At 34.3% G+C, this 26701-nt stretch overlaps 1 protein-coding gene and 1 long non-coding RNA gene across 7 annotated transcripts; both read right to left on the bottom strand.

Annotated features, from left to right (window-relative positions):
• Nucleotides 1–3510: 3510 nt before the first annotated feature.
• Nucleotides 3511–6767, bottom strand: LOC132286798 (uncharacterized). 2 transcript variants are annotated; one of them, XR_009472866.1, is made up of 2 exons: nt 6700–6767; nt 3511–3829 (listed from the first exon to the last, which is right to left on the bottom strand). It is a non-coding gene; the product is annotated as an uncharacterized LOC132286798 (long non-coding RNA). The 2 variants fall into 2 exon arrangements; XR_009472865.1 differs by having other exon boundaries at nt 3511–3759.
• A 110-nt stretch (nt 6768–6877) lies between these two features.
• LOC132286796 (uncharacterized) lies at nt 6878–19784 on the bottom strand. 5 transcript variants are annotated; one of them, XR_009472864.1, is made up of 9 exons: nt 19506–19781; nt 19085–19220; nt 9564–9646; nt 9011–9460; nt 8603–8809; nt 8431–8517; nt 7651–7758; nt 7296–7552; nt 6878–7092 (listed from the first exon to the last, which is right to left on the bottom strand). XR_009472864.1 is itself a non-coding variant. In XM_059789182.1 (8 exons), the coding sequence occupies exons 4-7, from the start codon at nt 8759–8761 to the stop codon at nt 7319–7321; spliced, it is 588 nt and encodes a 195-aa protein (XP_059645165.1). In that variant the 5' UTR covers nt 8762–8809; nt 9011–9460; nt 9564–9646; nt 19506–19781; the 3' UTR covers nt 6878–7195; nt 7296–7318. The 5 variants fall into 5 exon arrangements, 2 of the variants coding, with proteins under 2 accessions (XP_059645165.1, XP_059645166.1); XR_009472863.1 differs by lacking the exon at nt 8431–8517 and having other exon boundaries at nt 6878–7195; XM_059789182.1 differs by lacking the exon at nt 19085–19220 and having other exon boundaries at nt 6878–7195.
• Nucleotides 19785–26701: the final 6917 nt, after the last annotated feature.

Below are 26701 nucleotides of genomic sequence, written 5' to 3'. Positions count from 1 at the left end.
AAATTTTGTGCTGCTGAAACTGTTAGGCTGAATTACATACAACTGTTTTGCTCAAATTGATGTAAATTCGTAATTGATCTTTTAGGGATGATTTGATATTATGATAATATAGTTAATTAGCTTTCATTGAGAATTGATTTCACTTAAATTGGTTGAGAAATGAATTTATTATGAATTTTTAAAGTTAGAGTGTTCTTGCTGGAAATTCTGGGTTGGGACAGATTTTGTCCGAGTTTTTCTCATCAAACCTGCCTTAAATGGTAAAGGATTTTGCTGAAGTAAGATTTTATATTGAGAATATAGTCTTTAAAATTTCAATGGGCTTTGGATTCACTCAATTTGGATGAGAATTGAATTTTTTATGATTTTTCAAAGCTGGAAGCTACAGGCTGGAATTCAGTTTTCTGGGCAGGATTTATTTCGAAATTTTGGGTCAAAACTGTTCCAATTGGGAAGGGATTTTGTTAAAATAAATTGAGACTTTCAAATTACATTGTTTAAGCTTTCATTAGGTTTTGGAATCACTCAATTTGACTTAGAATTGAATTTGTTATGATTTTTCAAAGATGGAAGCTACAGGCTGGAAATCAGTTTCTGGGCAGGATTTATTTTGAACTTTTGGGTCAAAACTGTTCTAATTGGGAGGGGATGTTGTTAAACTAAATTGACACTCTCAAAGTACATAGTTTAAGCTTTCATTAGGCTTTGGAATCACTCAATTTGACTTAGAATTGAATTTGTTATGAATTTTCAAAGATGGAAGTAACATGCTGCATGTGAACTGTTTACTGTTTAGAAACTTCGGAACATGACACAATTGTGCATTCATCTTGCATGGTCATAGGGTTCAGGTTAGAATGGAAAAAGGAAGTGAAAGTTTAGTAAATGATTTTGAAAACCGGATAATAGGGAAGTGCCTTGTATCCGTGAGTTTAGAAAGTGGGATTGAATCAACAATTTTAAAAACCGGACAAAGGAGTTGCCTTATGTCTGTGCAGTTAATGGGAATCTAGAGAAGACGTGGGAGTTTCCTACGCGTAATTGTGTCACTAGGCTCCAAATGGTTACAAGGAGTTGCCTTGGATCAGGGATAGATGATCAATCCTCTTCTCGTGGTACAGGGAACAGCTCTAGTCGGATTACATTAACTTTTTGTGATGGAAATTGGATTTTGGGAAGTGAGAAGTGTCAGTGGCATTAGTATTAGCATCCGCATTGCATGTCACTTCATTTTATTGTCCTACATGACATTATTTCTTTCCCGAGTTTATATGATCCTATTATCCTTTATCTATTCTTTGTTTGGATTCACGAAGGTATTAAGGAGTGCACTTTAGGCAATTCCTGCTGAGCTGTGGTTGCTCATTCCTATATTATTCACATCTTTTCAGGTCATGGCACGGATGGTTTGGAGGGTGTTCCTCCTCAGCTGTAAACAGAGTCTGGGCTGGTGTTGTTGCGTTATATTTCGCATAACAGTCTATGTTTTGTATTATATTTCTTTAGAATATTTCTGGCATGTAATAAAAGTTATTTCGGACTTTAAAACTTTAATGTTGTAATATTTGCATCTTATCTATAAATTTCAGTCTTATTTTTGTAAAGGGAAATAAATAGGTGGATGTGTGGTTGAGACAAGTTACAGGGATAGTTTTTTTTTATTTTGAGACTGTGATTATTTGTGTGTTGTGTTCACAATCCGGACTACGGTCTAGGGGTGTGACGTGTAGACATTTGTTGTGTGAGCCTGCTATTCAAATCACAAAAGACCTTACCCAATTAGCCATAGCGTTGTCCAAGGGGAAAACCATGGCTCTAGCTCCATTCCTCTTGGCTTCATTGTATAGGGGTCTTTCAGATCTCATCACTTCCAATTTTTCTAGATCAGGAGGACCATTCTGGCTCTATCAATTCTGGTTGCATACATATATTTCCTAAAGTAGCTCCCAATATACAATTTGCTACAAATGATCCTTTATTATCATTTAGCTATGCGAAAGTGAAGCCTAAGAACCATTCTTTTTCGGATTGTTTTTAGTTTTTCTATCACCAATGTAAAATTAGGACCCAATCTCAATTTCTTCCCTTTGCAAAGTGTCGGCTAGCCTCTTCTTGGCTATTTTCTCCCACTACTGATTCCTCAACAGAGCAAATAGAATTGTATAATACTTCATGGGGCCATTTCTTGATTGCGAGGGTTATCTCTTGTAATACTTTTGCTCCCAATATCACCAAGAGTCAATCTGGGGTGGAATTATATAACCCCTCTTAATTAGCATGATTGTTTGGGTTGACCAAACTGATTCCAGTGCCTCCTCATTTTTCATATAACAAGAACTACCATCGATAAGTAAAACTTACAAATAATGAGCAAATTAGATATGTAGTCAACAAATTTACTCAGCTCTTACAAGAGTTCCAATACAAGACCTTTCATGAAGAACTAACCCGAGCTTTGAAGATTGGTGGTCTTCATATAATAACTCCACCAAGACAAAGGACTCCAACCAACTTGTGTGAATTCTTCTGGTTCGTACAAATTTATTTCTCTCACATTTCAAGGAGGAGATCTAATTACACATGTCCTTCTCACTTCTACTCCTGCACCAGAGAGCATATTAGTCAAACCAACAAACCAAACTTCTCCCACAGGTCCTGTAGGTAGGATTAGATCTCACTCTCGGCAGAGTAAGTATTATGTCCTTTCTTTTGTGGCAGACTTGCATTTTGTATAGATTCCCTTCTAAACTAACACTACAAGAAAGAAAAAAAAAAAAAAAAAAAAAAAAAAAAGAAAAAGAAAAAGAAAAAGAAAAAGAAAAAGAAAAGGGCTTCTACGAGGGGCAAAAGCACCGTGAAGACTTATTCACGACGCATTGTAGGCCCTCGTGTATGAGGGTTCCATAAATACTTTTTTTTTTTTTTACGGGAAAAAATCTATCTCATAGAAAAATAATAGATTTGCCGTAAAAAATAATTTTATTTTTATATTAAATTTATTTACAACATGGATATTTTCCCGTTAATAATTAATCTATGAGGCACCGGTGCATGCTGTAGAAAAGTGTTCTACGGCGAATTGTAGCTACCTGTAAATAATCTCACGAAACACCGACGCTTGCCTTAGAAAACTTTTGTACAGCAAGTTGTTACTACCCGTAAATAATCTCACGAGGTACCGAAACATGCCGTAGAAAAGTTTTCTAAGGCGAATTTTAACTACTCGATTTTGGTTAGGGATATTTACCAACCGTACTAAAAGGAAAGAATTGCGTGTAGTTGTATGTAAACCTAGAGCAATAGCATAATGAACCAAAAAGGTCGGGATGCTGTAAAGTGGAAACTCGTTTTACGACAGTTATGTATACCGGAGAGTTTGAATCCTTTGGTGGCGTTCCTGGCTTTGGGGTAAGAGGTGGGACCTCCCCACAGCAAGAAAAAAGAAGCCGAAGGGCAAGGTCTGTTAATCAATCATCCATTACGTCTAATTCAGGTCACTTTCAGCTATAATTCAATTCAAAAAACATATCACATTAAACATATCAAAAGAGTTAAAATATTTTTACAATTCATCATTTATCAATGTGCCAAAACAATTCAACATTTATCAATGTTCCAAAACAGGAAGTAAATCCATTTGTCAAGAAAATCATCAATTTCCTAACACTTCTATTGAAAAATTGATAAACCTTCTAGCACTTGAGTTTCAGTCTGCACTTGTCAAAAAATCGCCTCACTGTACAAAATCCAAGGAAGTAGCTGCAAAATCCATGGTACAAAATCCAAAGAAGTAGCTGAAAAATCTACGGTAAAAAATCTAAGAAAATAGCTGCATCACACAAGTCTCAAATTCAGAATGCTAATAAAAAAGGGAAAGAACAAAATTATCATTTATAAATCAAACACAAACATTTTGCTAAGAATTTCTTCCTCAGATCTGTCAAAAATATTTCAAGCATATAATTTTCCTTAATTGAATACTAAATTTTTGCAAGAATGTATGAGAACAGACAATATCATAATCTCTTTATATTCATGAGATAAAGAGAATACATATTCTAGCCGACTCGAACCATAAATTTAGGATTGTATTACACTCAGTGATCAGGTGACCATGGCATTTTTGAATCACCTGACTAATTACTCAGTGTACAAGTTTTGTGTATTAATAATTTATTCTTTGTTTTCTTTTACTATAAATTACCCACAATGCAAATAATCAAGCTTCACCTAACTAGGTTGATAATGTTCTATGTAGTCTAAAAACACTAACCAGATGCAATTAACAAAAATGTATGTCTTAATAACACAATTAGCTTTGTAACAACTTCATTTTGACACAAAATATAGTGCTTCTTTCTTATTGAATCGTAATACATTTTCTACAATCTGTCTGCATTGATAAAATGACTGTCAATCTTCTCAAGTCCTGTGGGATAGTCTCTTCCCACTTTGTACTTTTGTTATTATTTATTGTTTTAATAATTTCATGACTACATTAGTTTCAACCCTCCAATACAGACATTTAGCAAGTGCTTGAAAAGAAAATTGGACATAATAATATCAAATCAGCAAAATTGCAGTACAAATAATAATATTAAAACCTTTAAGTTCTAATAACACCTTAAAATTCCAACTCAACAAAATATAAGGTGTTAACACCACAAAAAGTAATTAAACTTGCAACAGCTTCTCGTTTTAACACAAAATGTAGTGCTGCTGAATCGACAAAGTATATTCTTTGTTTTCTTTTACTATAAATTACCTACAATGCAAATAATCAACCTTCACCTAACTAGGTTGATAAAGGTCTATGTAGTCTAAAAACACTAACCAGACGAAAAAAAAAACCCTCAAGAAATCAAGTGCAGTAGAATGTGATTATGGGACCTGATTTAAGAAATGGATTTTGAGAACTTACATTTCTATATTGTTCTATAAGAAAGATGATATTCATAGTTATGATTCCAAATCACTGTTTTTGTGTGAGTTATTTTAATGTTTAATTATGTAACTACATTAACTCATTGATAATACAAGAACCTGCTTGTTGGTTGTTGAAACAGATGTTCTACAAGCAGGCAAAAAAGACCAACCAATACTGTACAATATTGTAAGATTTTAAAGCACAAAGACTACACTACCATGGCAATCACTTGTTCTAGTGTTAAATATGATGGTTCACACAAGATGGTGGTAGTTATTTATATCATTTATTTGTTGCTCGCTTGCCATAATTTATGGATTTTACCCTCTTGTATCTTTGCTATCGGATTGAAGAAATGGAAACCGACTGATACAGGCAATGTTTTCCTTGTTATAATACTAGTATACTTCCCTGTTCACAATGCTTAGACAAGGGCATGTTCTAGGAATGTTACCTTTATCTATTTGTTTTATTTGGCACTGCTTTATCCCCTCTGAGGTAGTAAAATTGACTTGGCTCTAAATTAAGATAGCCATATACTTACTGATTTGTTATCAAATAATTGATATGTTAAGACTTCAGTGATTCAGCTTGCATTACTATGTCAGTTCAGCGTATCGTATTACTTGATCTAGAAAACTTCTAATTAGAAGACCTTAGTTACCTGAAAAATACTGAGTAGTTTACTATAAAATTTGAGGGTTCATTACTTCAATTTGTTGTGTATTAAAAAAAGAGACATTAGACTTGCGAAGACAAATATGATAGTTACTATCTTAACCAAGATACAAAGGAAAGGACAATTCTATTTAATGTCTTTGCAATCTGTGTTTGTGTTGGCCAGACTAGCTGAACATACATCTCTATAGATAGATGTCAATAGATTAAATATGGTCACTCGAGAAATCTGAAGATAGAATTATAGACCATGGTCTCTGGTCAACCTGAACAAAATATATCTCCCATGCCATTGAATTTTTAGTTGGGAGAAACGACAAATTTCATTTGAAAAATTTATTGTAAATATAGATATGAATGCTCGCAGCTTAATGTCGACGGCTTATGTGAATTATGGGAAGAAGATGGATGGGAAAACCTGATACAAGGAGACCAAAGAACAAGGCCACAGAGACGGCCAAAGAGGTCCAACTTCAAGTTTTAAAATAACATAACAGGATTAAACATAGAATATCTTTCTTCTCAAAGACCATCTTAAATACAAACTCTCATCTTGTAAAACAATATCTATATACCACTTCTTTTTTCTTTCTTTTTTTAATTTATTTTATATATAGATAAACTATGGATTCAACACCAATATCAACATAACAAAAAGTTCATTATCCTCATCTATTGTTCAGCCCAATATCGAACCCAATTCACTAGCATTACTAGACCTAAGCAATCCTTCGTGCATAAAAATAATAAATCGGAAAGCAGCAAAAATGGTCACTTAAGGCACGTGACCCCCTATACACCATGATATGCAATGAATGAAAACCAAACTCCATCCGCAATAATTTCCCGACCTCCATTTATGCACAATAATAATAATATAATGGCCACTTAAGGCACGTGACCCCCAATACACCATAATATGCGATGAATGAAAATTAAACTCCATCCGCAATAATTTCCCGACCTCCATTTATGCATAATAATAACAAAAAAAATGGCCACTTAAGGCACGTGACCCCCTGAAACAATCAACTTTTTAAGCATATAATGCATTGCCATGGTGATAATAAAAATGAAGCAGCATAGTATTTGACCTTTGTTTTAGACTGGAATCATAGAAAGTCTGATTCTTCTGCTCCCTAATGAACTGGTGATAATCAATCATGTTAGAAAAAAATATTTAAAAAATGTAATGCCAAGAAATATATAAAAAATCAAATCATATGACTAATTTAAGAAATATAATAATAAGTTAATGAATGACTAATTGACCTGTATAATTTTCACATATTTCTTAGGCCATACAACCGAGCTTATGTTAACATCACGAAGATAAAAATTTCCATTTAAGCTTGCTCAATACAAAGGACAGTCTTCGACCAAGATATCATCAATCCATACTTTCCAATAATCTGGACCAATTGGAAAATGATCTTCTAATGCATTGGGATCCGTTGCTGCAATCTCAGCCTCGGCAACAACTACACCTGACCCATTCCAGTGTAACAACTCACATTTTAAACCTTGTAGATCTTCTATAATAGGACTTGGTATAGCATTAGACTAAGAACCAGTGCTAGCATTTTGGGACTACAATTAATAAAAACATGGATTAAAAAAAACTAGTATATTAAATTCAAATGCTATATAGGCAGAAAATAATACGTATATAACTTGTTGTAACACTTACCAACAAGGCTTTCATCTCATTCATTATTTCATTTTCATTTCATGTTTGATTTGTTCTACCCTTTCTTTAACTATTTCTTCTACTCTTTTTGCTTGCACCCTTTGAAAACCATTTGCCTCAATTTTGGAGATTGTTGCTCCAAAACCAAGGCCTCTAACTCGGCCTTTACGTTCCGGACCAAGTACATGAGTGACTCCATCATCTCGAAGAGAGCTTGTGCCTTTGGGTTGGGTTTTGGTGTACTCTTTCATTTGTTTCTGAAATTCCATATTTTAAACATGTTTGTTGTTATGCATTTAAGCATGTTTATAAATAGAATTTAAAAAATATAAGATAGGTAGGAAAGATATGTTACCACTGCTTCTTCTGTCACATCGTTCAAAGGTTTCCCACCCTTCCTCATGTGACCTTCGATCCATACATCAACTCTTGTTATAAAGTCAGGTGCATCACTTTTTTTTCTCTACACAAGAACAATATTTGTGTACAGATAATAAAACATGTTAATATTGTACAAGTTAGTAATAATATTTGTGTAAAATTTGCTAATAAAAAAATATCACCAAAAAGAAAACAAGCACGGAAAAAAAAAATAAAAAAGCTGCTACTAAACGTTTTGAAAATAACTCAGTACATATTTTCAGGTAGTAATTAGGGATCCTCCTTCAATTCAATATCCTATTTGATGATTGATTGATTAATTCCTGTTACCTTTAGCTTTATGCGTCAAAAAAAACCATAAAATTAAGAACATTGGCATATTATGTACGATAACTACATACCAGATATAAGCTTAGGCAATTTTATCTCTATCTCCAGTGGTAGATGTGTCTATTAATATGGTTCTCTCTTTTGTATTAACTTGTGAAATATAACAATATTGACTTCCTATCATGGACATAGGCCTTTATGGCCAAACCTTGCAAATATTGTGGGTTCTCTCTACTGTTTTTCTAGTTGTATAACTTATATTCCTCAAATTTCCACTAATAATGCACCATTAAGCTTCCAAAGCACATGATTAAATACCAAATATAGATACAAAATATGTTTGACACGTGTACAAAATCAAACAACGAGATCCTTCCATGGGAAGAAAGAAGAAAAGAAAGATGGAATAATTAGTTCTACTTACCATTTCGTCCTCTAGACGAGCATACCCCTTACGACTTGTTGTGTGAGGCATCTTTTGCTTCTTTCGCAATTCTTGACATTTTTCTCTCTTTCGTTATAAACAAATAATATAATTACTAATTTCTAAAGAAGAAAGTTATTAGAGAAAATAATTTGATCAATATTTTACTTACTTTGTAGTCATCAGAAAGTCGATTAGTCACAAACTGTTGCCACTCTTCGATTGATTGTACACTGTCAGGCTTTAATGAATCAATAGCCTCTGTATCTACATTTGACTTATATATATCGGTTGTAAGGCGTGTTCTATAATCACCCCAACTCTTTCCCATTCTTCTAAAAGCATCCTTTTTATGAAAATCAGGGACTTCAAATTTTTGCTACATTTAGTGTAAAAATCAAACCATAGTTTTTTGGAAATTTTCCTATCATTAATGGCTTAAGTCCAATTATAAATGATGGTGTGTGCTATTAAATTTGGTCATCACTTTTATTTCAATTATAATTCTAAAACTGAATCTTAGGACAAATACCTATAATGAAACAAATATATCACAAAAAAAAGAAAGAAAAGAACATACCTTTATAGATGTCCATATGAGTCGTTCTTTCTCAGCTGAAGCCTCTTTCCACTTTTTTGAGCTAATTAGAACATTCTCTCATGCTATTATTCCGATGCCAGTAGAAATTGTTTTACTATTCTCACCAATTGGTTGCCCTCTTTCATTGAATTCAATCGGAAGTGGTGACTCGTTATCGTTTACTACTGCATTTGCTAATATTGATGGACCTCTACCCTTACGATGACCCTTGTGAGTAGAGGGAGTTATTGAAGCATCATTTGCCGAGGTGCTTCCACTATCATGATCGATTGGAACCCCGCTAGAACCTCAAGATTGTCCACCTAACTGTGTATGGGGAGAGTTTGAATCTCAATCTGATATAGTAATTCCCTCATTTCCCGAAGTCCTTAATGCAGCCACAATACAATTCCTCTCTCTTAGTCCTCTTTTTGCGCCCACTTTAGAGGACTTTATATGAGAGCATATACAAGATAAGAAAATAAGAAAAACTATTAAAATTTAATACGAGGCAACAAAAATATAATTTCAAAACGATGTATTAATTACTTACTTCTGCGGGACCATGCATGCTGAAATTTATCTATCTTTTTCCCTCTTCAATTCTTACTCCTTTGCTCTTCTAATGAGAATGACCTATTTTTAAAAACAAAAAGTTCCAGAAAAAAAAAAAATAAACAAAGTATTTCAAGCCATAGATATTTCCAACATAACATTACATGTCATTTTTTCCCTGCATATCAGTGTATTGGTGATAAAACTCAGGGTCCAAATAATACAAGATGCATAAGAATGTTTAAATATAAAAAATACATATATGTTCTTGCAAATATAGATGATATTGAGGGTGCTCTACACCTTCAGATGGACCCACAAAACATGTGTACAAGTTATTTAAACAAAAGTAAAGCCTATATGGAGTAGTATTTAAAAGATAAAAAGAGTGAGTGAGGTGTAAAGTTACAAGAAGACATGTCATAAAGCGCTACAATAGAATGCAAAAAACCTGATTTATGAAACATAAGACAGTAAAAGGCTATTACATAAACAAAGTTCCAAAATAAAATGACTTCCAGAAAAATCTTGATACATCTACACGGTCATGCCCTCACAATCCAACCGTACATACTCTTCATTGCCATCATCATCATCATTTGAGTCCAATCTTGATACATCTAATGGCATAGAAGACATATAACTATTTTCTTCAAAAGACTCCAAGTCATTAAAACCTCTTGGCAGCACTTTAAGTACAACATACCAATTAGATGTTTCATCTTCCCTTGAATAAAAAACTTGCTTAGCCTGTGACGCAAGAATAACGGGATCACTTTTAAACTAACTTTGACCTTCATAGAGGTTAACTAATACAAATCCATCTTCAACTTTAATGCCATTTCAAATGTTTGCCCACTCACAATCAAAGATTGGCACTTTAAATGTGTGGTAATCTAACAGAAGTATATAAGATACTTTTCCTAGAACTTGATTTGTATCTCTTGCACTAGATTGACATATAGTTTCTGCTTCAAGCGAAACACCACTATCTTGTGTGCTTCTCTCCACATCCTTGGTGTGAAATCATTGTCCATTAACAATATATCCCGAATGTAAAATGACTTCTCTTCTAGGCCCATTTGCAAGACACATAAGTGTATCGGACACATCACTACCAGCTGCACTAATTTCATTTGCAAACCACAAACAAAAAGTCTCCATATGTTTCTTTTGTAATGCGCTTGCATTCCTTATGAGATGCCTGTCCATCTGCTTAAGCACCTCCAAATGTTTTCTGTGAGACAAACACTATAGGTAAGTTTTCATTGTTATTTCTATAACAAATTAATAAGTCCTGAAGATATCAGACTTACGGTTCCACCTCTGCATTATTGAACAAGACATAACGGTGAGCAATCTGTAACATGTCATTCGACATAATTTTCAAAATTCCCTTCGAAATTGGACGGCCATCTACTGTTGTCTCACCTTCAAAATCCTCATTTTGAGAATGTCTCATCCCTATTTTAGAAGCTTGTTTGATGTGCTCACTACAAAATTGCACACACTCATCAACCAAATAGCCTTCAGCTATGCATCCTTCAGGTCTCGCCCTATTTCTAACATATCCTTTATAAACCTTCATCATCCTAAAACACATAAAAAAAAAAAAATTATATATATGTTATAATATTAAATATCTAACTACATAAAAGAATGAAAAGTTGATATTAGTACCTCTCAAATGGGTACATCCAACGAAATTGTATTGGTCCACAAATACGAGCTTCACGTGCGATGTGAATAGTCAAGTGAATCATAGTGTCGAAAAAAGATGGAGGAAAAAATCTTTCTTACATACACAATGTCTTAGCAATTTCATTTTCCTATCTTTCCATTGAGTTCCTATCAATCACCCTTTGGCATACTTCATTAAAATATGCACATAGGCGAAAAATTGCATTCCTTACACCCTTTGGTAGAATTCCCCGTAACGCTACCGGTAGTAATTGTTGCATTAGGACATGATAATCATGAGATTTCAACCCTATAACCTTGCATTCATCCAATGAAATATGTATCCCAATATTTGAACTGTAGCCGTCTGGTAGCTTTAATTGTTGTAATCGGTTACAAAAAAGCTGATTTTCTTCCTTCTTTAGTGTATGAGGTGTTGGTGGTAAGAAATGTTTCCCTTTTGAACCTTGTGCATGCAAATCCCCCCTGATGCCCATTTCCTCCAAAAATCCATACGAGACTTGAGTCCATCCTTTGATTTTCCTTTTATGTTCAATAGGGTGCCAATAATACTCTCACAAACATTTTTCTCAATATGCATGACATCTAAGTTATGGCGAACGAGTAATACCTAAAACACAAATAATGGAATAATAGTTTTTTTAAAACATATGATAAACTTAAATAAATAATATTTTAATTTTTTTATATAAAAAAACAACTTTCTATTACAAATACTTACCTCCCAGTATGATAATTCAAAAAATATGGATTTTTTCTTCCACACCACAGTTTCCACCTTTTTTGCCTTTTCTTTCCTCTTTCCAATTTTTGGTTTGATATGTAATTTCCCCTTCCCTTTTTTACCCCAATCATTTTTAATATTTTTCACAGCATGAAGAATTTTAGTCCTAGACAATATTTTAGGCCTCCACCTATGTTCTTCACTCCCATCAAACCAACTCTTCTTTTTTCGAAATGGGTGAGTAGGAGATAACCATCGACGGTAACCTAAGTAAACAGTCTTGGTGCTACAATTCAACCTCCTAGAACATGTGTCATCACTACATGTTAGACAAGCTTTTTTTGTTACATGACTAGCGAGGTTACTAAAAGCTGGAAAGTCACTAATTGTCCACATCAAGATTACCTTCAAATTAAATATGGACTTTGCAAATGCATAATAAATTTCCACGCCTTTCTCCCATAGCTCTTTCAAATCATCTATAAGTGGCTCCAAATACACATCTATATCATTCCCCGGTTGCTTTGGCCCTCGGATTAGTAATGTCAACATCATATTTTCTTTAGATATGAGTTCAAGTGGTGAAAGATTATATACCACCAATGTTACTGGCGAACAACTATATGCCGAACTAAGGTCACCAAATGGATTAAACCCATCAGTTGAAAGGCCAAGTTTTAAATTTCGTGAATCAATGCAAAAAAAGGCCATTTTTTATCTATCGTATGCCATGCAGGCGTGTCAACCGGATGTCGCATCTTTCTATCCCCACTTCTATGAGTTGAATGCCACATTAGTTGTTTTGCTATTTCAGGGGATCGAAACATTCTTCTAAATCTTGGTACTATTGGAAAGTACCGCAACACCTTAGCTGGGACACCATTTTGAACCTTCTTAGCACGTTCATTCTCTTTCCACCGCGAAGCACCACATTTTGGGCATTTAGTCATGTGCTTATTCTCTTTTCTAAATAGATAACAGTCATTCTTACAAGCATCTATTTTCTCATATCCTAAATCAAATGTCTTCAAAAAAAAATTCGTTTCATAATAGCACTTAGGAAGTTTGTTATTTTCCGGAAGCATATCCCCAAACATTTGAAGAAGTCCATCAAAACCAGTGCTGGATAAATTATTTGTTGCTTTGTGCTTATATAAGGTAACAATTGCAGACATAATCGTGTACTTTGTGCATTCTGGAAATAAAAGGGTCTCAACATATTCCAACTCCTTTTTAAACTTAGCCTCTCTTATTTCATAATTTGAATCTGAAACATCATCATCAACAACATGAAAGAAAATATCTCTATACATCTAATACGTCTCTGGCATTTCAATGTCATTTACATCACTTCCATGTTGGGGAGATTCACTCAGATTTTCCCCGTGAAAGTACCAGATCGTGTATGATTGATCCATTCCATTTTCCAATAAATGCCTAAACACCATGTCGAAGTGTTGGTGCTTCGCATTTAGACAACAATTACAAGGGCATAAAATCTTTTCTGGATGACCCGCATTCGCTTGCCCCTGATCAGCAAACCTCCATGCTCCTTCTAAATACTTTGGATCAACTCTATAAAATTAAAGCTTTAACATTTAATTAAACATAAAATTAGTGTAGACAATATTAACTTTTATAAGCACACTCCACTACATATAATAACCTGTAAGTCATGTTCATCCATTCTTTATCCATCGCTATTTGCTTAATTATTTTGTTTAGTAACCTATCACAAAAGATTTAAAAAAAAAAAAAAATTGCCAAAATTTTAGGAAGAAGAATATATAACTACATTCATGATAATGTGAATAGAGGCAAAAAATGGTCTTTTCAAAGAGTAAGTTGGTAATGAAATAACTCTTCTCTCAGATTGTAGTACAAAAAATTGATATATAGTATAAATCTTATTAGTACTTAACTTTATTAGGTAGTCTATATATGCATTTTGTATTGAAAAGGCAGAAAAGGGTCTTTGCTATGTTTGATCATTCCTAGTAAAAGATATCAAAAATCTGGAGTTCAGCAACAATCCCTTATTATTATTAAAGCTTCTCAAATTGCAAGGCAGATTTTTTGAATGTGTCATATTCTCTTGGTGTTCGTTGCAAGACCTGCCGCAAATGTCTAGTCTTTGAACATTGGCTTGCTAATGATCATCTACTTGGTTTAAATGGGAGGGGCTGTTGTGTTTTTCTTCAGCATTTCTATGTGGTTTCGCCTTTCATTTATTATTTCAGCCTATCTTGTCTTTTAACACATTAATAGGCCATGTCTTATTGACGACCAATAATACTTCAAGCTTGCATTCAAGCTAGGAAATACTCTAGTCCATATAATTCTATGAAAGAAAATTTTAAATCCTTTTCATGGTCATTGGCCAACTGCAAACATAATTAAAAGACAAGGGCTATAATGATAGAGGAAAAGGAGGAACCAAAAGCAAATCCAGGAAGATAACTTAATTTCTTTTAGTAACAATGATATATATCTCTTGGATGATCCATTCAGTGCTGATGATACACACCACAACCAGTTTATTTAATGTAACTACAATCCTCATCTCACCAATTTATACTACAACCACATTTGTTTTTAAGTTGAAAGCTAATTAATACATGTTATGGTCAGGAATATGTCATGGGAGCTCTGGCAGGAAAGAATGTAATAACCCAGATTTTGTTTTTAGGATGTAATTGTGATTAATGGTTGATTTTGTTCATATTAGAGAACACTATGATTTTGATTTGGGTCTTCTCTCTACACATGTCCCTCATGCACCTTATTATTCATTCCTACCCTACGTTTGTGTACACCTCTAAAGCACACCTCGTTTGGTCTCTTGTAGAATTAGAGAGCAAGAATAGAGGGACTGAGTAAGAAAGGGACAGCCGAGAGTGTAGTAAGAGCAATTTTGGTCCAGCCATGGAAGGAGAAATTCAAGGCAGAAACTTCAGCATCAACATCATCTTCTCATCATCTCTATATTTGTCTAAGGTAGGGTTTGCTATAACACTTGTTTCTTTGGGTGATTTTGTGTTTGAATTATCTGGTAATGCCATTGATGTCCTTGTGTGAGGTTCCTATTCAGTTGCCTTCTTGATTTGTTCTTATTAGTTGTTCTAATTGAGTTCTGAAAATCTCATTTTTATTTAATCAATTCTTTGTTAATTATTGTTGGACTATCTTTACATCTTTGTTATGACTATGTTGTTATAGCCTCACCTTTTGTATTAATGGCATGTTCTTGTGATCTACAAAATTCCATAGAAACCCTTGTTATTGTTTTTCCTACTGGGACGATTGTCTTACCCTACCATTTTTCAAGTGCCATGATCAAATTGGGGAATTGGAGTTACTGAATTTCATATAGATGGAGACTATCTTTATATTGTGCATAAAGTGTTTGAGGAATTGTTTGTATGGATTTATATTTGAGGAATTGGATGTATTTTGAGTTTAAGTGCCTATGTTGTATTTAAACCATTCTATGTTCACTTAGAGACTGGTTTTACCTATCTTTGTGATAGAATTCGTATTTGGAGTTTTGAGTAAGAAAACAAGGATTTTGTATTTTTGTAGAAGTTCAATAATTTCTCCAAGGAGCTGTATTGCTCTAAATGCTTTCAAATTTTTACCACAACTTCCTTTATGCATCTAGTACTTCTCCATAAAATTTCATAATTTTTAGAATAGCATATATTTTTATAAAAATTCAAGATTACCTGCTGTCCAGATTTTACATCTGCTGGAAATCAGATTTTAAATAAATTAGTTCACCAACTTCTTGACACCGGATCTTTATCAAAACTTCCAGATTTATTCTTTCACAAGTCTACTGTCAAAATAAATTTACTTTATCAATTTCGGAGGTCAAATGAATTTTCTAAAAAATTCTGAAGTATCTGCTGCCCAGGTTTTCTTCAAACTAAGTATTGTTGATTTACTTCTCAAATTTGATTTAATTGGAAAATATTTAGCCTCCGTAAGTTGCTCAGCTGTGTGTCACTTTGAGTCTAGTTTTCAAATCATTTTTGTTTGCTCCGTTTCGATTTAAAACGAATTTTCTACGAATTTTTAAGTAGTTGCTGCGCAGATTTTACTCCTAACTCAGCACTCTTGTCCTGATGAAATTTTTTTGTACGAAATTTGGAGTACCCATTATGTAGATTTTGAGGTTGTTTGTGACGTGTTTTGGGACAATGACTGGACTATGGATTTTGAATTGGATGATTTTGGGAGAATTTATTCAGACGGTTTCCGACTCATGTTTTATTCATGCCCCTAATTTTCGGGTCATTACAAAGACAGTATTACTCGTGACTAACCAAGTTCACTTCCTTTCTACATTTGATTCTATTTTGGTAAGTAATTTAATCATTAACACTCTCCATTATCATTCTGCAACAGTAATTCTTTTATATTCAACAGTATAGCAAACATCCATTTCCTTTATACGTGTCTCCAATAATTTGATACCTAAACCCGTGTCCAGAATCAGTTCTTCTAAGCAAGAATTTGAAAAGAAAATAATATCATTATGTTGACAGTTGATATCTGAAGGGAAAATCCTGGAAGCGGCTACCTATTATCAGTTGTTGGCTTCTAGTCAAGAATTTCAGAACCTTGTCAATGCTCACATTCACACTGTAGGTTCCAAGAGAAACACTCAATACAGTACTTCTCAAAGGCCTAAAACCCTCAAAGAAGAGATCCAGAAAGTTTACACTCAGGAATAGTTGGACGCAACAGTAGGAGATCAGTTGATTAAGCAAGAGGAAAGAGAAAAAGACGATACCGGTCTGAAGCCTTACAATATCTGAGACACAACAAGGGATTCTTATACCTCTCCCTGGCAGTTATAGCCCAGATTATATATATTGTTGGGCAGTTTGCTCAAAATCTTTGTTTGGCTGATCCTAGTACAAGTAGATTGAATATGGTCTTAATATACTCGGTTATTGGGTGTGGCATGGTACTGTTCTTGCTCGTTAGATCTTTTTATCAGGTTGTTTTAGGCCTCAAGGCATCAAATTCTATTTTTTCCAAATTAATGACCTCTCTTTTTCGAGCCCCAATGTCTTTTTATGACTCAACACCTCTGGGAAGGATACTCAGTCGGGTAAGAACCTACAAAGTTAACTTCAATGCAAATCATGATTCAGAGAATTCCATGACTTGATACTTCTATTATTTTTATTTAATTTTACAGGTATCTTCTGACCTGAGTATTGTGGACCTAGAACTGGTATTCAAATTAAGTTTGGGCATAGTGACAACCTTGAACACATATTCTAGCTTTGGAATATTCGGTTTCCTTACCTGGCCAATCTTATTTGTCATAATACCCATGATTTATGTAACCATACTCATGCAGGTAATACACCAATGTTAGTAGTTTTGTACTGCTCTTTAACAAGAATACTAATTGAAAAAGTATAATGCATTTTCCCATCCTCTCTGGACTTTTCTAATGCATTGCAATATATTTGTTATTGGGTTACCACCAGCATGTATTATTTAGGTCACGTACCTGCACAAACATACATTTGTTAGTGGGCATTTCTTGGTGAAATGTGTAAAGGCTGACAAGCATGAAGACGTGGGTAAGAGGACCAATGTGAACAGCACCAAGCAACCAAGGAGTGCCAGTCAGAAAGATCAATGTGAACGTTGGAGAGGAGCTAAAAGGGCAGAGAAAGAAGAGATAGTCATGGCTTTCTACCGCATTGGAAGACCGGGGACATGATGTTAGGAAAGTGTAGAAAGGAGAGACTTCTAAGATCTGCTTGGTTTAGTTTTCTACAAACAATTCTCAAAAACTAAAAAAGCTATTTTCAGATCAACTATAAAAGAGAGATTTCTGTACAATTTTCAAAATTTTCAGTTTTTATATAAAACTGTTTTTAAAAAATTGAACAGAGCCCTCAAAAAATGCAAAAAATTAACATTTTAGAAAATTGAACCAAGGCGGCCCTACTTTCTCTAAGGGAAAGCATGGTAAGATCAAGGCATAGGATGGAAGAAATTAGTTGTTCAGATTACCAACAGTGGTTCATTTGATTAGATTACTCTTACCAGACTTTTGCTTCTTTCTACTAGGATTTATTCTCTTAATATCATCATAACTAAATGGCCGGAGCAAAGGAATGAACAAATTTGAACAGGAGTTCTCCTATTAATTATGAGTGAATCATTTGAACAAATTGAACAAATGAATAAATTTGTAAGACGCATTCTAAAATGCCAGGGAACAAGTAGAAGGGAAAAGGAATGAAACACAACATCAATAAATAAGGCAGTTCTGCAACTACTAGTGTCATAAATTTACTAATTTAACGAAATTTATCATAACCTCAGTTTGTTGTCATTTTTATTCTTAGATGCATAAAAACACAACAACATCAATAAATAAGGCAGTTCTGCAACTACTTCATAAATTTCAAAGCATGAAAAGTGCTACAAGGTTAGTCATGTTTCTTTTGACCAACTCTTATTCAAGAAATTAAATACATCTCCCCAAAACCCCATTAAAAAAACATATAGAAAAAGAACAAAAAAAAAAGGAATAAGAGAAGTTAAAAATGTAAAGGCAGCCAGTGTGCGAGGGAACAAAAAGAAGGTATTGCCTATTGAAATATTTTATAGATAAGAACAAACTTCAATTCGATAACATCATCAAAAATAAACAAATGCTCACATGCTGAATCATTTCAAAAATGGAACACAACTACGACTTAAGAACAGAGTTAATCAAGGGACCAGGAGCATTAAAAAAAAAAAAAAACACTATTGCAATGATAAATAAATAAAAATGACAAGAACCTTCCACCACCCGCTTACAATTTACTATTTGTTTTAATTAGTAAATGGTACTTCAAATTACAACTAATCTTGTTTTTGGTTTTAATATTTTGGTTACGTGTTGGATTAATTGTATTTAATACTGTGTCTATTCCTGTTTCAATTCTCCCTAATTAGTAAATGGTACTTCAAATTACAACTAATCTTGTTTTTGGTTTTAATATTTTGGTTACGTGTTGGATTAATAAAAAAAATAATTAATAAATAAATAAATTACAAAAATGCTGTACCTAGCACTTAATGAAGGGGTTGGTTCTCCCTTCTTGTAAGAAAAGCTAGTTCAGGCCAATAAATACGACAACACCCACCAAGGCTACTTCTTTTCTTCCTCGGAGTAACTGTAAAGAGCCTAGATGGAGAGAGAGACTGTAAAAAAAACCAAAACTAATATGAGCCTTCCAATCGGATTTCATAAGTTAATCCTTTGCTTCGGAGAGAGAAACTGAGCAAAAAAAGGCAACACTCCTGTTGGATACCAGAATCGAACGTAACTAATATGATTTATTTTCAAAGTAATTTCACGCTTGGAAGGCTCATATGAAAACAAACATTTGGCTCATGTGAAAACAAAAACTCGAATAACATTCTGATTCCTATAAAACGATGGAAAGGATGAAAGTAACAGAGAGGCAACTGTAACAAGGTACGTACCGTCGTCCATGGTGGCTCTCTTCAACTTCAATTTTGGTCGCTAGTTGAAAACCCTAACCACTTCGCTGGTCGGTTACGGAATGATCGACACCGTCGGGAGCCCAATCTGAGAAAGACGAGTTTAAGAAATCAAGCTTTCTTTCCTCAAATTACTGCCATCAACACGGTTGAAATCGATAGATGAAAGATTCGGGTCTCTCTCTTTCCACACTCGTTAAAGCTTGTTTTGGGACGAAAAAGAACTCTGAATCCCTAGTTCTTTATTTTTTTTTTCGGTATATATATTTAAAGTGATTTTATTTATTGTGCCTGATAGTTGTTCGAAAATAAACAAATAAAAATAAATAAATAAGCCGGGAAGCGAAAATTTTTTGCCGGGCAGTGAAAAGTTTTTGGTGGGGAGCGAAAAATTTTTGCCGGGAAACGTAAAAAAATTTATTGCTTATCTACTGCACAAAAGAGATGCTTTACATGTGAAATTTATTCGCGGACTCTTTCATCCATCGTAAATGTGATTTTAGTAATAGTTGCTTATTTAAATTTTTGCTAGACAATGAAAAAAAAATTATTGTTTATTTACGGGGCAAAAAAGATGTCTTAAATGTAAATTTTATCCGCGGGCTCTTTAATCCACCATAAAAGAACTTAAGTTCATTTTTTCTTTTTTCTGTATATATTTTTTAAGTGATTTTATTAATAGTCGCGTATTTACGGGGCAAAAAAATTGCCTTAAATGTGAAATTGATCAACGAGGAACATTAATCCCGTTAAAGGTATACAAATAAGCCGTAAATATATCTAAATATTCACGAGCTCTTTAATACACCGTAAAAATATTTTTCTACTAGAATTCCACTAAATCCTCGTGAAAGCATGTCCTATAATGTAACAATTATAAGGATTCTTTTTATAAACTGTGTAAATTGTGGTAATCACGAGGCAAAATAAAGAAGCCCCGTAAATACCATGTCGTAGAAGCCCACATTTCTTGTAGTGTAAATTTCAGGTGCACACTCCACTACACCAGAACTGTCGACCCATGCCAAGTTAGAAAAGGCTTAATTTGATCCTTCTTGTTTCACATATTGCATTTTCGGGCTAAATAGTAAAATCCGAGCCTTTAAGGATTCATTTTCAAATTAGATGGCGTAAAGTGTGTTCCGGCACATCCACTAGGACCTATTTTATATGCATGAAGTGTGTCTAAGGGCCAAATGGTCATATGAAACCATTTCATAATTTTGGTTTTCACATTTTCCATTTCAAGTTCATTTTCGCTTTTTTGGCCGTTGGGGGGTCGGATTTTGACTCGGCCATTTCCGGGAGCCGCGGACTATTCCCGCGCACTCAAAGTCACTATTTACGTCTGTGTGCATAATCGTTTTCATGAAAAACCTCTTCCTTGGTGAAATGAGCCTCCGGTGGACTCGTTTCACACTTTTTTTGAAAAATCTTGTTCAAGGGAATTTTGGGGATTTCCTTCACGAAATAAATTCCATTCTCGACTCCATTACATAGAAAAAGTGATTTTAGGAGGAGTTTCTTCATAACATTTTTTCGAAAAATGTCATCTTGATCTCGAAAACCGCGTTTCAAACTCATTTTTTCTACATTTTTTATTGTTTCTGCTGCATTTTTTGTGTTCTGGTGCAGTTGAACCAGTTCAAGAATTGTTGAACCAGTTCAAGGTGTCAAATTGGTCCAACATAGATGTTCTACCCATGTTGAACCAGTTCAAGAATGTTGAACCGGTTCAAGTCTTCCAGGATTGTTTTGCAGGTTCAGCTTTGGTCTTCCAACTTTAAACTGTTGTAACTTCTTCGTTTCAACTCCAAATTAGTCCGTTCTTGAGTCTAAATGGACCGCGTCGAAGTAATATTTCCAATGGTACCAATTTCAGCATCAGATTCCATGTGTACCTCAAGATATTCATGTTTTGGTGAGGTAGTGATAGTTTTTGGTTTGAACCGGGATGAGGTTTCCCTTCCTTTAACTTCAAGACTTGATATATTTGCCATCCGGACTCCGAATCAAGTGATTCTTGAGTCCATCTTTATTAATTTTTCATTGTCTTTCCAATGGTGTGCTCGGTTGAACTCGGATATTCCTAGATAATTACCATTTTACCCTTTTAGCCTTATGTGCTCGTTTTTATTTGTCTTGCCATTTCTCCTTCATCCGGACTCCGAATCATGCGATTCTTGAGTCCATCTTGATTAGTTTTTTGTTGTCTTTCCAGCGGTGTGCTTGGTGGCACCCGAATCTATATTTTCAGAAATGACTATTTTGTCCTAGGGGCTTAATTGTTATTTTTCCGATCTCTTACTTCCGCACTTTATTCCCTTGGGTTTCATGACCTTATGGAAGGTCATCTTAGGGTCTTAGAGGTGTGTTGTGCCTTGGGAGACTATTGTCTTGTTTCTTATTTTCGCATTCTAGATCCGCTTTAGGTCATCACAGTACACACTGAGTTGAAAAATCCAGGGTCGTCACAGAAACTCATCCATATGATCTCAAATTAATATATGTTATACAACATGTCAAGACTTGATTTAAAAATATGATATAAGTGAATCCCATGCAAGATACGACCATGAGTATTAAATTTTAATACTAGAAAATAATTAAATGAAAGATTTCAAAACCTAATCAAATATTCCCAATTTAATATATATGAAAGTATATAGCATGCACATCAACAAAATGAAGTTAAAAATCCAATGGAGTGAATAATGCACTTGGAATAAAATTAATTAATTAATTGTTACTAGATTTTAAAACACCTCCGATTACTCTCAAATTCATATATGTTGAAGAGTATGTTAGGGCCTAATATAATATGATATCTCATATTACTTTCAAGCTAGATAAGACCACATGAATTAAATTTTTATTTTAGAAAAATATTAAATAAAAACTTCAATACATGTCAAATGCTCTCAATTTAATATATGTCAATGAACATATCAAAGTGTGATATAATATCATGCCACTTGATTAAACCAAACTATAATCAACCGAGAAAATCAAATCTCATACAATAAAAATAAATAATTAAAATTTATAGATTTGATACCCAAGCATGTAAATAAGTTGCATAAACATCAATAACATGCAATACTTCAAGAACATAAACTATAACACCCCCTACCTTAATTTGAAATGGAAATCTCAAATCCCCACCGAAAGAAAAGTACTCTGAATCCAACGATACTTCGGGGTTTTGTTGGGAACAACACGATGATCATTAACCCCAAGGAAGCCTCATGAAAATCACAACTTGACTTCAAACCTGAACTCACAAAATTGTCAGAAATGGGTTCTAGTAAGGGGGAAAGGTGTGCGTCGTCAAGGCGAACACAAAACACTAAGGCACTACAGCGTTTTACACGAGGGAAGAGCTTCAAAGGAGGAAAGAGAAGGTGGCAGCCATGGCTGCCATGGAATCCGGCCAAGAGAGGGGAGGAAGATGATGAAATCTGATTTTTTGACTTAAGACCCCTATTTATAAAAAAAACTAAAAAAAAATGCCCCTAACGGGTCCCGCCGGGTTCGGAAAAGTAGAATTTGAGCAAACGCGCTCAAACGGTGAAACTCCATGAACGAAAAAGAACCGATATGAGAAAATATGAATAACGGAAGAAACAGAGTCGAAAACCGAGTCCCGAGCAGAGAGATATGCCCCGAACAAATTCGGCGGCAACTAGGGCCAGAAACCCTGAAACTGGAGAAAAACGACAAGAAGAAAATTCTAAGAGTACACAACTGGACAAAATGTGAAAATAAATCTCGTACGAGGATCTAGGCTCAAAATGAGGTATTTTGTAATAACTTTAGTTAATTGCACAATGGCCCCTCCAAAAAGGGTTAACTGCACTAATGACCTAGAATGAAAATATCTTCCAAAAATATTTTCTTAAAAACCCTGAAATAAAACATCTTCAAAATATATTTATAAAAAACACCCCAAGAAAAGAAAAAGATTCTGAAGAACTGTGCATCCATGCCCCTATGGACACCGGGAGCAACTAGAGTACTTTTCTACAAAAGTAAAGATACGTATTTTGTGGAAACCACTTAGAATAAAGATATATGAAGTCAAAAACCAACTCCGAGCATGAAAAGTGAGGTAGTGCCAAAAAAGTGACAAACGAGGAAAAATTCAAAATAGGGAAAAGGACGAAAAGTGAATAGTGTCCAAAAAGTAAAAATGTGGAAATGACTCAGTTCTTAAGGAAGTTGTCAATCTAAACGAAAAAGTCTCGAAAACCATTTCCAAGCACTAGAGATGACACCAAGTGACGAGAAACAAAATTTGGAAAAGAAAATTAAATGGAAAAAATTTATTCGTAAAATTTAAGGAAAGGAAAGGGAGGAAAATGATCGGAACATTACATTTTGACTCCTTTTTTTAGGAGAATTCCCTTAGGTTTTTTTATGATCTAAGGGTCCTGGTGTTTTCTTTTTCTTTGTGGGTGCCGGTGTTTGTTCGGCAACATATTTGGAGGAGAATACCAATTTTTTCGGCCTTATTTTTCTCTTTCCTCCCTCTTCGACGTGTGGGCCAGCCTTATTTTGGTATTATGAGTGATTCTAGTAGCCAAAAGGATACTTTATCTTCGAGCCGCGGCTACACTACCGCAGTAGCTGATACTATTGGTGGGTATATTACTCCACAGATTGTTATCCCTCCTGCTTCAACTCCTCCCAGACCACCTTTTCAAGACCTGTGTTTGAAGATAATTTTTGGCAGGAGCACGATGGCCTCTAATACTTTAGGGATCCTCCACTGACACCTCCTCCACTTGTTTCAAGCCTTCAAGCCTCTGTTCTTCCAGGTCTTATGATTTTTCTTTTCAGACTTTATGGCATGCTCACCTTGGGCATGTAAACTTGTAGTATTTATGTTTACTTTTATCTTCATTAATAACGGCTTGTAAGGATAATAAGTTTCAAGACTGACAGACGTTCCACATCCGGATTCTGTACTTTCTATAGAGACCATCTTATATCTTGGAAAAGTAAGAAACAACTTGTAGTTTCGATATCTTCAGCAGAGGCTCAGGGTACTTGTGAGATTCTCTGGCTACGATATTTCTTGGAGGAGCTAGGGCTAGGTGAAAAATAGTCCTCATAATTGTTTTATGATAATAAGTTAGCCATCATGCTTGCTTTAGATTCTATTCTTCATAAGAGGACTAAACGTATAGAGGTGGACAATCATTTTATCAGAGAGAAGGTTCGTTCGAGAATAATCAAGCTGCGCTTTGTTCGTTCCTCTAATCAGTCGGCCGATGTGTAATAGCGTTATTTACGCTAGGATTGTGAGCATGTGGTCATAGGATTTGGTAAATATACATAATTCTAGCCAATCTATTGGACCTGGACATGCGTCATTATGGTATGTTATTTGGTATGAGATTGTTAAATCATCACTACGAGTCAAATAATCTAGTACGATTAGTTTGATTTTTGACACTAGGTCTGGATACGTATTTGATTACAATGCAATGATAATGGTGGTTGTTAATGTTTCTGTATTAGTGAGGTTGTAGTAAATAAAAACCACTGCAACGCTACGATGGTTTATAAGAGGTGCCGGATTTGCAGAACATCTCTTTGAAAAATTTCAAAAGTTGTTCCCAAGTCGGAAGGAGGATTTAGTACTAGTTTCGGTACTTATTGGAATGACACCAAGTGAGGACATTAGACTGGATAAATCTTCATTAGTCTATTCTTAATCAAGCTGGGCCTAATTAATATCTTCACTCCAGATTGAGGGGGAGTGATGAAATATCTTTATTATTTTTATTTTTATTAGCTATTTTTAGCCTTTTATTAGATGTTTTATGTAAGATCCCCATAATCATGAGATTACGTAGATAAAATTCCCATAATCATTGGATCACGTAGATTTTGGCATATATTCTGTCTTTCTGATTTGGTTTCTTTTCTTTGTACCCTATTCTTGTATATAAATATAGATCTTAGCTTTCAGTTTGAGTAAGCCAAAACCCAAAACTTCTTCTTTTATACCAAAATAGGGTAACTAAGATATGGCATAGCAAACTAAAGAAACAAAAGAATGGAAAATGGAAAAAGAAAGACAGCAGTACCTCTTACCGAGAACTTTATTAGAACAAAATGGAATCATTTCTACTCTTAATGTGGACATTGGGTGACAAAGGGCTCAACAAATGGATGCATATCAATGTGAAAAGTGGGTAGTCAAGCCTCCGGAGAGAGATTTCATTGCCATACGGAGTCTAGAAGTCCAAAAGAGAGAGCTATCAAATCACAAAGTGCATGGACATCAACACTGAAATGTACTAAAGATGCTTATGATGATAAAATAAAACCATAACAGATGTCTATAGTGAAGCCATAGAACCACCCTGTCAGTTTTTATCAGCGCTAGAATAATGGATAGCAGTAAAGCAAACCATTAACAATAAAACCTTTCCTTCCAAACAAAGTAGATTAGTGTCTCATTAAGAGATATCTAACAGAAGCCCAAACAAGTGCATCCCCAGGAGGTGCAAATCAGGGAGGAGCTTATCTGAGGATCGTTCCAATGAAACCCTATAATGAAGCAAAAAAACTTTAATATGATTGTTTCAAACAAAAATCAAAATACGAAAGCAAGGACAAAGAAGAATAAGAAAATTTAACAGGAAATAAGATAATTCTAAGTCAACATAAAGTATATAACTACTTACTCTAGCATGCTCTTTGATCAACCAAAATTTAAGTGGAGAATATGTGCTTACAACCTCAACGACATCATTTCAAATAACTGAAACCTAAATTTAAGTGGAGAACATGGCGATGACCATAACATTTCTGGGTAGCATCTCCTGTCCTAAGGCATGGTTTGATGGACCACATGCCTCAAACAGATAAGAAGATAATATAGAAGAACACGCAAAATATGTAACAAAATAAAATCCAACTCAGTGACTAACCATAACATGGACATACACATCCTTGTTTTCTTTATGGCATCTCAATCCCGTCTTTCCACTTATCTTTTCATTTCATTTCCCTCATTTTTATTTTCTTTTTATATATATTTTTTTCCTTTCCATTTCTTTGTGCTTTTTCGTTTTTTGAGCAATTGGTTTCCATCTCACGTCCCCTCATTTTTTTTTTTTTTGGCACTTTCGTTCAATTTTCTTTCTTCATAAAACAAAATA

Source organism: Cornus florida, unplaced genomic scaffold (assembly GCF_030987335.1).
Source record: "Cornus florida cultivar Cherokee Brave unplaced genomic scaffold, ASM3098733v1 CherokeeBrave_3.0.0_Hap2_Chr11, whole genome shotgun sequence".
Classification (NCBI taxonomy): Eukaryota; Viridiplantae; Streptophyta; class Magnoliopsida; order Cornales; family Cornaceae; genus Cornus; species Cornus florida.
The sequence above is the reverse complement of the archived record's forward strand: the minus strand, read 5'-3'. Positions and strand labels throughout refer to the sequence as shown.